Source organism: Hyperolius riggenbachi, chromosome 12 (genome assembly GCF_040937935.1).
Source record: "Hyperolius riggenbachi isolate aHypRig1 chromosome 12, aHypRig1.pri, whole genome shotgun sequence".
Lineage (NCBI taxonomy): Eukaryota > Metazoa > Chordata > Amphibia > Anura > Hyperoliidae > Hyperolius > Hyperolius riggenbachi.
In genome coordinates, this window is record NC_090657.1 from 54,748,502 (window position 1) to 54,763,934 (window position 15,433).

Here is a 15,433-nt window from a genome sequence, read left to right on the forward strand (position 1 = left end):
AATGAACATTTTTTAAATATCAATTTTGATGAAATTAGAATCTTCTTTTTTTTTTTTTTTTTTTTTTTCTGTATTCACCTTATTCTTAATCTGTTGCTTAAGACTCGAGCGCTGCTCGGAAGCATGAAGATGAACGGCGACTGTGTGCGATCAGCATTTTCCCCAGACAGCAGCAAAGTCTTTGCAAACACAGGTAGAATGTGGAAGATATACTGCCTGTGTGTATGTCTGCATTCATGCAATTGTCTAGTCAGCCAACCGTAGCATTAAATCATGCAGATGCAGGTTAGGAGCTTCAGTTATTGTTCTCATCTGGGATGATTTGAGTATGTTGATTTTCTCATTTATGCACATCTAGAGATGCAGAAATTGGAAAACAACCAATGAGCTGCAAAAAGAAGTGAGACGGTAGATGAGAATGGCCAGACTGATTTGAGCTGTCAGAGAGGCTACAGGAACTTTAGGGTTTTTATAGGGAAAAATAGGCCTTTCCAATGATCACATGTCAAGTGCCACATTTATACAACCCCTCAAAATATATTATTTGGATCGTATAGTTAAGATGATACTACATATGGATGACATCGCTAGGGTGCACAGTTTGGGGACCCCAGTGCTGTAAAGATACATTGCTAGGCAATAACACCGCGCTGCATCTATATAGCATTGATTGCATACGATTGGTATGGGCGGCAGCCATTCTAGGTGTCCACAAAATGTAAGGCCAAGTATAAGTAACACAAGGGGTTAGTTGGGGAGGGGTTGACACTTCGCTATGGGGGGGGGGGGGGGGGGGGGGGCACTTTATTGTTTTTAGTTTAAACGGTTTACTTTTTTTTCCCGACTTTTAATAAATGATTGCTGCTATTTGTTACAGCAGCAATCATTCACTTGTACACGTGCACGAGTGCTGTTGACAGGTGGAGTACGCAGCGGTTTTTAGTGCAGGATGGGAGTCTCTCATCCTGGAATCTACAGGAGGGCTGATTAGGACATGAGACCTGCGTCCTAAAATCTGAATGAATTAATGTACTAAATTCTTTAAAAACTAAAAAGGCGAACTAGTGTTTTAACTGTAAAACCGGTTAAACTTCAACTTTAAATTTTTATTTTTTTTTGTACCCTTCAGACGATGGCGAGGTTTATGTCTGGGATGTGAAAAGCAGGCGTTGTCTAAACCGGTTCCACGACGAAGGCAGCCTATGCGGGACGTCCTTGGCTTTGTCAAAGGACAGTCAATACATGTCTTGCGGGTAAGTGTGGGTAACTGAGCTTACATAAAGAGTACCTGAACTGATACAGGACATGGTGCGATAAATATACAGTCCCAATCCTAGAGCTAGGCTGTCTTCCTTTTTCTCACTGTAAGGGTTTATGGTTCTATATAAATCCGTTTCTGTGGACCTTTGCATAATTCTCACTGATTACTTATTAGGGTTGTCAAACCACATGGCTGAGATAAACACATCTGAGTGCATGGAACAGATAACAGGCGCTCCGAGCCAATTCTTTCTTACCTTGAGACTCTAATTATATTATAAATTATATTTGTATCTTATCTGTGTCCTCGTCTTGAACTTTGGAGTTTTTTTTTTCTTGCCTTTTAAACTTTTTAACGTGGACCTGAACTCTTGCGCAGGCCAGAAGGAGACCATAGAGAAATGTACCCTGTATGTATTTAGAGAGTTTAGCCTGTCTAATTCCCCCTCATCTGTGACCAATCACCACTGTTTTTTGATCTCTCAGCTTTGTCAGCTTAGGAATCTCAGCATTTCTCTGCTGAGCAGCTAATTTGTGAACAAAGGATGTTAACGCTATGCCTGCTTTCAGGAAAGCAGGAAGTAGACACACTGCAGATTTATTGCAGGATTTGTATCAACTGTAACAAAGAAATGTTTTTTTCTTTAGAGATTACTATGCTGTTGCTTATCTTTATAACAGAGAGGAAGTTCTGATTTCATCCTTTGGGGTGCCTCACTCCCAGTATGCAACGGATAACAAGGTCAACAGTTACAATGTGTCTGTATGGAGCTTGCTTACACAAATAAGTAAATAAACAAACTGTTATTTGCCCAAGAAAATGTAAAAGTAGATTTTAACTTTTAAATACAAAAGAAGACTATGGGATTAGCTCTATAGATAAATTTGCTTCATCAGTTTATTTTCCCATCAGGTTTGCTTTAAAGACGATTCACTTTCATTTTAAAGCGGATCCGAGATGAAAAACTAACTAGAACAAGTAACTATATATCTTTTCTAAGTTTAATTTACACAGCATATCTAGCTGCAAACAGCTTCAAACGTTTATGATTATTTCTTCCTGTGATACAATGAGGGCAGCCATGTTCTGTTTGTCACATTTTCACAGGCTGAGGGCTGGAGATGCTATCAGCTTGCCTGTGTGTAAGTTCAGTCCCTCTCCTCCTCCCTCCTCCCCTCTGCCTCTGAAATCTTTGGCTAGTAACCTCCTCCTCCTCCTGTCCAGACTGAGCTCCCATAAGCCCTTGCTACAGTGCCAAGGCTCTCTGAAAAGCTGTAGGTGAGGCTTGTTTAGTTTATAGGGAATTAGAGTATTAAAACAAAACAAAAAAAGTATTGGGCTTGAGGAATGCCCTATAAACTGTATGAAAGGAACATAATTATACAATGAGTAAAAGTTTTGTCTCGGATCCACTTTAAACTAGGGAACCTGTTTTTACTTGCATGAGAGTAAATGAGAATGGCAAGAAGTCTTATTGCTTTGGGTATTGATTAACTATTATACTTTAACCACTTAATCTAAAATGATTTTTCCCCTTAAAAATAAAAAAACTAGCCATTTTTTAGCGCTCCTTCCATTAATTTGCCTATCGCTTTATTACTAGTTATCACAACAAAATTATCTGTATCTTGTTTTTTTCACTACCAATTAGGCTTTCTTTGGGGGTAATTTTTGCTAAGAATTATTTTATTCTAAATGTATTTTAACAGGAGAAATAAGAAAAAAATTGAAATCAATATTTCTCAGTTTTCGGCCATTATAGCTACAAGATGTCCTATCGCAAAACTTCTCTATGCAATAGTAATACTATGCAAAGAGGAAGCAATGCGTGGACATGTAACTATAGGGTTTTGTGAATGACGGCGCTGTCTCATGGACAACAGCTTTTATTCACAGGGGGACTTAGATCAATGAATGGGAACTGTTAATGAAACTTTGATAGCAAAAGTATTATAAAAGTTATTGGGCGCTAGTCTACCCTACGCTAGTCTACTCTAGGAAACCTCATGGGGAAGTTTAGCTAATGTGACTGGGTGGGCAGCACCCTCCCGGACTGCTAGCTTTCAGATAGGTTGTAATAAACTACACCCACACTATATGGCCAATCACAACGCTTTGTGCTGTGGAGGGTGTTGTGATTGGAGATCTGTCCCCTGTGAGGTTTCCTTTTGGGTCCCCTAAAGTAGACTAGCACCAGTTATTGCTGTATCAATAGCGGACACAGCTGAAATGCCAGAATTATCAGAAACCTTATGGGGTAAAAAACCCGAAACCTGAAGTGATTAACCAGACACTTCATACATACTGCAGACCATCCTGTACATAATCCACCTGTTCTCCAGAAAGCTCAGACTGTTGATTTATCATTCAGGTCAGGCTCTGGTGTGGTGAACATCTATCGTTTCAATGATTGTTTACAAGACCCAAGCCCAAAACCACTGAAGTCCATCATGAACCTTGTGACCAGCGCCTCATCACAGGTATTCAATCCGCGGACAGAAGTCCTAGCCGTGGCCTCCCACACGATGGACGACGCCGTCAAGCTGGTAAGTCAGCTGCTCACTCTGTTTGGTAACTGATCTTAAAGGGTCTCAAGCACCTAAATATGTATAAAGTACATATAAAATGAACCTGATAGCTCCTATACAATATAGGATAACCATTTTAGGGAGCTTAACCTAATAAAGCGTTAATTCTCCCAGAGCCAGATATGAGTTACAACACCACTGTTAGCCACAATATTGATTTGTTAGAGTTACCCCTCGTTGAAATAATTAGAACACTTAGGCCTTAGAGCCCTTTCACACCGGGGCAGTGCGGTGTGGTAATTGTACCGTACCCCACCGCAGGGCACTGAAAATCTATGGAGACTTTTACACAGTATGGCGCAATGCAACATTTTCGCCACATCCCCGACGCTCAGACATTATATTACCATGCAGTTCTGCGTCGCCGTGCAGTAGACCGGAAGTCATGTAAGTCTATGGCGACGTGTCAGTGTGAAAACCCAGTGCAGGTTTTATGCGTCGCACATGTGCGGAAATGTAATTTTTCCAATACGCTCCGGCACACGTGATCACATCGGCCAAAGGAAATGAGCATCACTTCCTGCTTGGCCGGCTGCCAGACTGGGATTACCGCATACTAATGCGGTAATCCCCGAAAGCCAATGTGCCGCCAGTCTGCAGTGTGCAGCCGGCCTGAATCTTTTTATGTAAAAATATATACTTGTAGGAATAGGGTTAGGGTTGTACATGGCCTATACAAAAATTACTTAGAACAGGTGTATAATCAGAAATTAAAGGGACACTTAAGTCAAACAAAAAAAATGAGTTTTACTCATCTAGGGCTTACAATAGCCCCCTGCAGCTGTCCGGTGCCCTCGCCGTCTCCCTCCAATCCTCCTGGCCCCGCCGGCAGCCACTTCCTGTTTCGGTGACATGAGCTGACAGGCTGGGGACGCGAGTGATTCTTTGCGTTCCCAGACACATTAGCACCCTCTATGCTGCTATATGGTATATGATATACGCTATAGCAGCATAGATGGCGCTATTGTGGCCAGGAACGCGAAGAATCACTCGCGTCCCCAGCCTGTCAGCTCCTGTCACCGAAACAGGAAGTGGCTGCCGGCGGGGCCAGGGGGATCGGAGGGAGACGGCGAAGGCACCGGACAGCTGCAGAGGGCTATTGGAAGCCTCAGGTGAGTAAAACTCATATTTTTTTTTTTTTGGACTAAGTGTCCCTTTAAGTAAAAATACATTAGAAAAGGACTGGTAGTTAAAATTGCATTAGCAAAATTACATCTGTACATTACCAGCCCCTCTGATCCTCCCTCTCTTTCTCATTTTATTTTCTGGATTAAGCAGCCCCCACAAAATCTAAGTTTCCACCTTTATACTCTGTAATGGACTTGCTCCTCCCTTTATTGCATACATATGCATTTAGCCTTGTCCATCACCAGAATACTGTCAATTTCTAGTAACAGACTGGCTACTCTCATTCTCCTATTTTCCCACAATTTTATCTTAAATATGTCATACAGGAACTCACCAGATAAAGTCATGATTCCCACACTGCCAGGGATAATCAGAACTGTTTTTCACAGGCTATTTGCACACCGTTAAATAAATTCATGAGTGATCTTTGAGTTGATGCAAGTTTATGCAAATGTTTATGCAGCTTGAAAATGAACCAATCAAATCCTGCTGAGGTAACATTTGATTGGTTCATTTTCAAGCTACACAAATTTGCATATAAATTTGAATCAACTCAAAGTTATTTGCATCTACTTGGCCATCACTAAAATCCATTAGAGTATTTCAACAATGTTATTATGACATCTTGAAAAAAAAGACCAATTATAAAGCAAAAATCATAAAAATAAAGAAGGATAATGCAATATTTCTGACAAACCTCCCCTGAGGCCCCTTTTACACTATATCAGTTGCTCTCAGTTAAAGGGAACCAGAAACAAACGTATTTTAAAAATGAAAAAAAGATGTTATACATACCTGGGGCTTCCTCCATCCCCATAAGCCGGGATCGCTCCCACGCCACCGGCCTCCGCTGCCTCTATCGCCGGTACCAGGTCCCGTCACTTCCACCGGACACGGCCAGTCTTCCGCATGCCCAGGGGCTCCCCCGGATCTGTACGCGTGCGCCTGCGCAGTACGGAGGGAGCGCACTGCGCTGCGTCAACTGGCCGAAATGACGGGACCCGGTACCGGCGGACAGAGGCAGTGGAGGACGGCGGCGTGGGAGCGATCCAGGCTGATTGGGCTGGAGGAAGCCACAGGCATGTATAAATGTTATTTTATTGTCTCTGGTTCTCTTTAAAACTGAAAGAAAACTGATTTTCAAAGTAATGCCCTTGTTTTCCTATGGCACAGTTCACACTACGCACATTTTAACTGAAAGCTTTTTTACAATGCACTGCTATGGAAAAAATGCATACCAATGCGTACTAATGCAGTAAGAGTAAAAGGGCCCTTAGGGTTCATAACAGAGTGTGCCATCTGGGAAGGGGGGGATGAGGACTGGGGTGATTGGCATTGCGTAACCCCCATTCAGTGGCATAGCTAAGGAGCTGTGGGCCCCGATGCAAGTTTAACAATGGGGCCCCCCAAGCGTTCCTTACATAACAATTGATACGGCGCACCAAAACCTGACAATGGCAACTACAGTGTCAGAGGTGCAAGAAGGGGATGGGGAACAGTTTAATGATTACCACTATTTAAAGCATCTATAGAAGTGATTTTTATGAGCACAGGACCAATAGAGAGCTAATACTGTGGTTGAGGGAGGGCTCCTCGGGGCCCCTCTGGCCCAACAGCCTAGATGCGGTTGCTACCTCTGCACCCCCTATTACGCCCCTGCCCCCATTCATATGGGATCTGCCATCTGCCCCAGGAAGAGGCAGCAGCTCCAGCATTGTGAAGGTCCCAGCAGTGTCGAGTGCCTCCAATTGCTGCAATGCATGTCAGGAGAGGTAGTCTTTGTTAGGACATCTTTCGGACAGGAATTTATATTTTCAATGATGGGCTACATCTCCCAGCATGCATTGCAGCACTGCCCAGGAACCTGAATCTGCAGTACCTGCGGTCTTTCCCCGGGGATGACAATTCCCTGGAAGGGAGGGGGCGTTGGTGCAGAGGAGCAGCCCCATAAAAAGGAGATGCTGATCTTCCCAACCCCAAGTGCACTCTCTTATGAACCCTTATGAGGCTTATTTCATATTTAGGTGCTGAGTTGCCTTTGGAGTCAAACTATTGGGGCCCAATAAACTAGCGATGCAAATGGGCTCCCCACCATTCAAAGTCCTATGCAGTCAGATGTTTTTTTGCTTAGTTAGACATTTTTGTTATTTCACAGTGCAATAGTTGTGGCTTAAGCTGGCCTTATTATTATGATTGCCATCTATCTTAGGAACCCTTGAACAGAACTGTGGTAGGGAATGTGACACAATATGGCACCTGCAAGTTAGCACAGGGGTAATAGCAGCTCCTTTAGACAAACATCTACAAGAACAGAACTGCACCTATTCAGTTGTCCATTTTCCTAAATGGTCTCTAGTTGCAGTTTCTAAACATTATACGTGAATCGGTCGGCAGAATGTAGACAGACTTGCAGATATTTTAGTCTTCATTGATACTTTGCAGCTTTATTTTAATATTGAGCTTTATTTTAATTCTTTGCTCACAATTTTAATTCAGTTTTAAAGTTGGTCCCCATACTCGGGTCAGGTGTGATAACAGCAGTGCGTACACGTGAATTCCTTTCCAGAACAGAAATGCTGACATGATGAGATAAAACATACATAACTACCCTGAAAAGGAAATAACATGTACACCCGATTGTGGGGACTGACTTTAAAAATGAATTTTGATCGACAAATAAAAAAAAAAGATCCAACGTGGCAGATTGTTTTGGCAGAACGCATTGTTCTCCTCCTAGCCCCTCCACATGAAACCACTCCATTGTGCTCAGTGCGTCGTCCCTCCCCCCCCCCCTCCAGAGCAACAGAGCGCAATGCAAGGCTATAGCCTCACAACGCGTCTGCATGACTATAGCGCTCTGCTCAAAAATCTTGCTCACAGAATTGAAGCCCGGTCCCGTCAGGCAACTATCTATGAATGTATACGCACCTTTATACTGTACAGGGGGGGGGCGGGAAAAATCAAGTTGAAGGAAAAAAATTGCAGTTATACTCTATTTGCTTTATGTAGTCAGGAGGGGAACAAAGGTGAATAATATATGGGAAGTTGTGCATACATTTTAACCACTTCAGGACCACAGGCTTTAACCCCCCCCCCCCCCCCCAAAAAAAAAAAACCTCCAGCTCCTCACCAACGCACAGTGGGGGCAGATGCAGCAGGTCTGCTTGGTGTTGGCTCCCTTCCTGCAGTGAACCAACCTCGTGAGCCAGGAGTGGGCATCCCTCTGCCAGTGGGTGCCCTTTGTTTGTCTGCTGGACAGGGCACTTGGCAATTTGGTGGATTTGGGGGAGGAGGCCCCGAACCAGCTGGAACATCCCCCCCTTCCCCCCCAAAGACCAGGCCATTTTTCACAAAAATGGCCACTGCTGCTTTAAGGGCTCGCTGCAGGGCCGCACAACTCGGCACACAAGTGATCCCCCCCCCTTTTCTCCCCACCAAGAGAGCTCTCTGTTGGTGGGGTCTGATCGCTCGCCCAATGTTTGTTGTGGTTTATTTATTTATTTTTTTTACAAATATTTATTTTATTAGTTTTATAATAAATTTCCTTTTTTGTTTTCTTTCAAATCTTCCTTCCCTCCCCCCGCCGTCCAATCTGTTACACTGGAGGGGACAGCTGTGTCACACAGCTGTTTCCAGTACAGCGCTACCTTAGATAGCAGCGCTGTACCGAGTGAAAAGACAGCGGTTTCGCCCACTAACACTCTCCTAGCGGCGATCGCCGCTGGGAGACTGAAGGCCGAGCTGATCTCCGTCTACCAAGTGGAGATGCGCGCGAGTTCTCCTGCAAGTTCCAGCTCCAGTACTTTACGCAGATCGGCGTTAGGCGCTCCTGGGGCTGCCGCCACGGTGGCGTGACGTGGTCCTTAAGCAGTTAAAGAGAACTTTACTGAAAGCTAGTACCAATTAGGAGTGAGATAAAAGAAATTAAAATATTTCAAAGTAAGTAGTTAAAAGGAACCTTAACTGAGAGGGATATGGATGCTTCCTTTTAATAAATACCAGTTGCTTGGCAGTCCTGCTGATCTCTTTGGCTGCAGTAGTGCCTGAATCACACACCTGAAACAAGCATGCAGCTAATCTAGTCTGATTTCACTCAGAGCGCCTGATCTGGATATGCTTGTTCAGGGGCTGTGGCTAAAAGTATTAGAGACACAGGATCAGCAGGAGAGTCAGGCAACTGGTGTCATTTTAAACAGCAAAATCCATATCCTCCTAAGTTTATGTTCCCTTTAAAAAATAGATCATGGAATGATTGGATCTCACCATGTAATTCATTCATGTTACTTGAGCCTCTGTGAGCTGGCAGGTCATCATCTTTACTGCTGGTAGACATGAAAAAACATAACAGTACCAACTGCCATTATCTAAAAACACACCCACAAGCAATGTGATAGGCTAAAAGGTTGGTATATATACATGATCAGATGAAGATGCTGGTTGCTTGGCAGTTGTAAACAGATGTTATTTCCCTCAATGCAATGAGGTTAACAGACAGGAAATTGTCAGGGCCATGACATCACACTGTGGGAGGGGTTTCACCACAATATCAGCCATACAGAGCCCCCTCATGATCTACATGAAAAAGGGTAAAGATTTCTCATGGGAAAGGGGGGATATCAGCCACTGATTAGGATGAAGGTAAATCCTGGGTTAAAGTTCCTCTTTAAAGGGGTTCTTCCGCGAATGAGGAAAAAAAATCAAAATGGTTTATGCATAATCTATTAAAAATCCTTCTAAAATAGTGTGAAAAGTTTTTAAAAAAAATGAATGGTTTCACCAATACAACATGTAATGTATACAGTGACGGCTGAGGTGACTGTGAGGCTAATCCATTTGTTAGGGGTGGTTTTTTTGTTACTGTCATTTCACAAGCTGCTCCCTACCTAGTTTTCATTGCTGTAATGCAGGGCTATGATGAAGTGCTGTGCAATGGCAGTTACAGCTGAATAACGGCTGTGCTGCTCTGTAGTTTCTGCTTGTACTTCCTTACAGAGCTGACTCCCCTCCCCCCCCCCCTCTCTGTACTGTACTGTACTGAACTGTAGCTCAGGCAGCTAACTTGCCGTGCAATGGATAGGAAGTCCTCTGCACAGACGCTGAAGTCTGGTTGCCCGGCAACGAGGTAAACACGTGATTTGCTCCGAAGAGCTGCCCGACCTCTGCCTACAGGGAGAGGCGGGGGGAGGGGGGTCAGCTCTGTGAGGAAGTACAAGCAGAAACTACAGAGCAGCACAGCCGTTATTTTAATAGCTGTAACTGCCATTGCACAGCACTTCATCATAGCCCTGCATTACAGCAATGAAAACTAGGTAGGGAGCAGCTTATGAAGTGAAAGTAACAAAAAAAACACCCCTAACAAATGGATTAGCCTCACAGTCCCGTCAGCCGTCACTGTATACATTACATGTTGTATTGGTGAAACCATTCATTTTTTTGAAAAAATTTTCACACTATTTTAGAAGGATTTTTAATAGAACATGCATAAACCATTTTGATTTTTTTTCCTCATTCGCGGAAGAACCCCTTTAAATTACCTGGTATGTAGCCCCTTCACTAGCCAGTTGCAGTGGAAGAGATCTTCCGATCTGCAGGCTGCAGTCTTCTCTGGCAGCTGTGTCTATGCTCTGCCCTGTTCAACTTTGACCTGAGTGATGTTGCCGAGCCAAATACCAGCAGCACCCCTAACAGCACACACTGGTGTTAACCACTTCAGCTGGGTTATTTTAGGTCATGTGACCAGTTTATGAAACATGCGCACACAAAAATAGCATTTGGTGACCGTCCCTCCAGTGGTGTCAGGTGGTGCATTGAGATTGGTGCTATTGCTTCAGGAAGGTTATTGTTGACAATGACGGCTGATCTGAGTTTATTTTCTTGGCAGGTTCACATTCCCTCCTTCACAGTTTTCTCAAACTTCCCAGTACAAAGTAAATACAAAAGAATTCACCTGGCCCGGGCGATGGATTTCTCTCCACATAGCGGCTTCTTCTCCATCGCCAACAACAAAGGAGAAGCTCTGTTGTACAGGTAAGCATCCAGCGTGATGTCAGTCAGGGATGGTTCACGCTGACGTTATACGACGGTTGCAGCATTTGTTGCTCAAGCACTGTCCATTTTAATGATTGGACAGCACTTTGTAAACATCGGTATTGGCATTCGTGTAAGGGCTATGCTTGTTCCCATCATCATGTACTTTCATTGTGGATGCTATATGGGGTTACGCTTGGCACTTTTGTGCCCCCCCTCAGCAACGTACTGGCTAAAGGGGAACTTCAGCCTAAACAAACATACTATCATTAAGTTACATTAGTTATGTTCATTAAAATAGATAGGTAATATAATCTCTTACCCACCCTGTTTTAAAAGAACAGGCAAATGTTTGCTATTTCACGCAATTTTTACCACAATTTTAATGAAAGTGAGGGCAGCGATCTTTTTCATGGGGGCAGCCATATTTTTGGTTGAAAGGAGGTGACAGGCAGCATGAGACACAGTTCCAACTGTCCCGTGTCCTGATCACCCTTCCCAGCTGCGCACGCTAGGCTTCAAATCTCAAATTCAAAATAAAAAAACAAACAAATTTGCGCCAAAACAGCAGAAGGAGAACAACATCAGAAATCCCATCATGCTTTGCACAGCATCAGGGGAAAAATGCCCGGGCTGTTTTCTTTTGTGCAGCTAAAAATTAGGCTTGGGTAAGAAAAACAAAGTTCTGATGCTGTGAAACTGTTAAAGAAACACCAAGCCTTTTCAGTGCTGCTGAGTAGATTTTTAGTCTGGAGGTTCACTTTAAAGGCTCTGCCTCTGACACAGGAGACCTGGATTCGAATTCTAGATTTTCCTGTTCTGTAATCCAGCACCAGTAAGGTGACAATGGGCAAGACTCCCTAACACTACTACTGCCTACTGAGCGCACCCTAGTGGGTTGCGCTTTGAGTCTGCCAGGAGGAAAGGGCGATATAAATGTTCTGTGTCTTGTCTGTGGGGTCAGAACCGGCACAACAACTAGAGGAAGGTTGTTAAATACTTTTTGCTCACAGTGGGCCAGTTCAGATACCCACTCAACGCAAACACATAGGCCTCAATTCACTAAGCAGTTTAGACTATTCTACTGATAGTTTTTAGTCTACCACCAACCATCAGTAGACTAAAAACCATTTGTAGACTAGTCTAAACTGCTTAGTGAATTGAGGCCATAGTCGCTAAATGCACAACGATTTCCTCAGTGATCTCTGTGCCCTTTTTATACTAGAGTTATTCAGTTTTTTTTTAACTCTGACACAGTGCATACAGCATGATTCTTGCTATTGGGTTAAAGTCAATGTGAATGCAAGAAAATTGCAGCATAGGAAAGGCCCTATGCTCTACCATAGCATGAAAGTGGATGTGCCGGATCCACACTAGAAGTGCTTTTGTGAGCGCTTGCATTTGATTACCGCTTGCTGAGCGCTTGTTAAAAAATTGCTCCCATTCACTTTCATTAAAATCGCGGTAAAAAGTGCCGCGATCGATTACGCGGAAAAATGTATGCGACCGCTGCCATTTTCACTGTGATTTTAATGAAAGTGAATGGGAGCAATTTTTTAACAAGCGCTAATCAAACACAAGTGCTCACAACGCAAGTGCTTATAGTGTGGATCCAGCCTGATTCTCCCCCCCCCCCCCCATCCTGCTTTGTTGAAATAGTTTGCAGTATTTTCTTTGTAACATCATTTAATCTTATATTTCTGTATATTTTATTTGCACAGGTTAAAGCATTACTCCGATTTCTAAAGAAGGAAAACCTATGGTAAGTATATTTTTAAATTAGATGAATGTTAAAAGGGTTATTTCACTTTTGGGTAGATGGCTTTAAATCACCCACTGACCCATTTTTGTTGGCCACACACCTTTTAAATATAATGTATTTAGTGGTGCCTTCACCTGTACCTTAGATCTAACCATGACCTATCTTCTAGCCCTAATGCTAACCCTGACATTTCCACTAACCCCAGCTCTAACCCTGACCCTCCCCACTAACTCTAACCCTGACCACTCCTCTAAACCCTGACCTCTCCACTAACCCCCACTCTAACCCTGACCTCTCCTCTAGCCCTAACTCTAACCAACCCTGACCTCTCCTCTAGCCCTAACTCTAACCAACCCTGAACTCTCCTCTTAAACCAACTCTAACCCTGACATCTCCTCTAGCCCCAACTCTAATCCTGACCTCTCATCTAGCCCTCAGGCAAACCCTGACCTCTTCACTACCCCCAGCTCTAAACCTCTCCTCTAGTTCCAACTCTAATTTTGACCTCTCTTCTAGCCCTAACTATGACCTCTCCACTAACCAAAACTGTAACTCTGACATCTCCTCTAGCCCAAACCCTAAACCTGACCTCTCCCCTAACCCAAACTCTAACCCTGACCTCTCCATTAACCCCAGCTCTAACCCTGACCTCTCCTCTAGTTCCAAATCTAGACCTGACCCCTTCACTAACCTCAACTCTAGCCATGATCTCTCCACTAGTCCCAGATATGATTTCTCCACTAGTCCCAGATCTAACCCTGACCACTTCACTAACCTCAACTCTAGCCATGATATTTTCACTGGTCCCAGATCTAACCCTCACCTCTTCACTAACCTCAACTATAGCCATGATCTCTCCACTAGTCCCAGATCTAACCCTGACCACTTCACTAACCTCAACTCTAGCCATGATCTCTCCACTTGTCCCAGATATGATCTCTCCACTAGTCCCAGATCTAACCCTGACCTCTTCACTAACCTCAACTCTAGCCATGATCTCTCAACTAGTCCCAGATCTAACCCTGACCTCTTCACTAACCTCAACTCTAGCCATGATCTCTCCACTAGTCCCAGATCTAACCCTGACCTCTTCACTAACCTCAACTCTAGCCATGATCTTTCCACTAGTCACAGATCTAACCCTCACCTCTTCACTAACCTCAATTCTAGCCATGATCTCTCCACTAGTCCCAGATCTAACCCGGGCCTCTTCTCTATCCAAAACTCTAACCCTGACCTCTCGAGTCCCAAATCTAACCCTGACCCCTCCTCTAGCCCCGTGGATAACTATTTTTATCCTGGAAAGGTTCGTTATCCTTTCAGTTCATGTTGTTTTACCTTTGCTTTATCAAAATGCATGCTGTTTACTCTACTGATTAGTACCTGTTTTTTCTTTTTAGGTCGGCTGTTCCTGATGACGAATAATAAATACAAGCAACATCTTCCTGCAATTTTTTATCTTTATTCACGTTTTTGTGAAACATGACATGTTTATCTCTCTGTAAGGAGAATTATGTCTGCAATTTTTATGAGTCGTTACTTTGGCATGTACAGTGTGATTTACCTTACACACAAATATAATATTCCAAACACAAGACTGTAAAATAATCTTTATTTTCAATGTGTTCTTTGTGCCTTTTGTGTTCCATGTGCATGGTACGACTATACTTTAGATACGGCCTGTTAAAGAAGAAGGTATTTTCCTAGTTCAAAGTCTGTAACACAAACCAGAATAAAGACTTCAAAATGATAAAAAGCGGAGGAAAACGGCATGCTGAAAAATACAGTGATGCACTGCCGAATGCATAGAAAAACACATACCATCATTGAATCGTTATAACAACTTGAAAGGATGACTCAAAACAGAAGTCACTTAAAGGACAACCATTGCAAAAAAAAATTATAATTTTAAATTTTATATGTAAGAACTGTACATTTTGTCCCAGAGTAAAATGTACTTTAAATTTATTTTTTCCTACATTGCACTAAGGCTAAGTTTCCACTGTAGTATGACATTTTCGCATCCAAAACATACAGGATATTTCTGGTTGGTGAAAATTCACATGTAAATTTGTACGAGTTTTATGCAAATTTTCATACGCTAAAATTTTCATTAGTCAAATTTTTACATAATCTGCCTAGTAACAGCTTAGTCATGAGTGCTGGCAACTTCCAGTAACCATGCATTTAATGTGAATTTTGGTACAAGTAATACAAAAATTTGCGTTGTTATGCAATGCCATTACACGAATCGCAGCTGATATGCAAAAATATAAAAAAAAATGTAAGCAGGACCTCAGACTTTGTTTTTGCGTACGAATGTTTACGAAAATTCGCATTGAATGGAAATGGCTCCATTCACTACCATTTGTTGCTGAACTAATGTGAATTTTCAATGAGAAAAATCTAATACAAAACGCACAAGTGGAAACCTAGCCTTACAGTAGGTTGTAAAAATCTGGACAGGTGGGTGGGGTCAATCAGATGTAACTATGGGCTGTATTTGCAAAAGGACAGTAAACTTAAGGTGTGAGGTACGGAATTTGCTTAATTCATTCTCATAGATGCATCACTTCCATCTCCTGTTACATATGCAACATGTTGCATGCATATAGCAAGTCCTAGTAAACCTAACATGCTGTCTACGCATATTAAATAGGAACTTGA

General features: G+C 42.9%; 1 protein-coding gene across 2 annotated transcripts in view; it reads left to right on the forward strand.

The window, feature by feature from the left end:
- The window catches only part of UTP18 (UTP18 small subunit processome component), a 53,356-nt gene extending 38,995 nt beyond the window's left edge, over nucleotides 1-14,361 (forward strand). For both annotated transcript variants that reach the window (XM_068263932.1, XM_068263933.1), the window contains exons 10-15: nucleotides 103-193; nucleotides 1,130-1,253; nucleotides 3,633-3,807; nucleotides 10,859-11,004; nucleotides 12,726-12,766; nucleotides 14,167-14,361. In XM_068263932.1, the coding sequence (XP_068120033.1) occupies nucleotides 103-193; nucleotides 1,130-1,253; nucleotides 3,633-3,807; nucleotides 10,859-11,004; nucleotides 12,726-12,750 (561 nt within the window). In that variant the 3' untranslated portion in view covers nucleotides 12,751-12,766; nucleotides 14,167-14,361. The remainder of the gene's footprint in view (nucleotides 1-102; nucleotides 194-1,129; nucleotides 1,254-3,632; nucleotides 3,808-10,858; nucleotides 11,005-12,725; nucleotides 12,767-14,166) is intronic.
- Nucleotides 14,362-15,433: the final 1,072 nt, after the last annotated feature.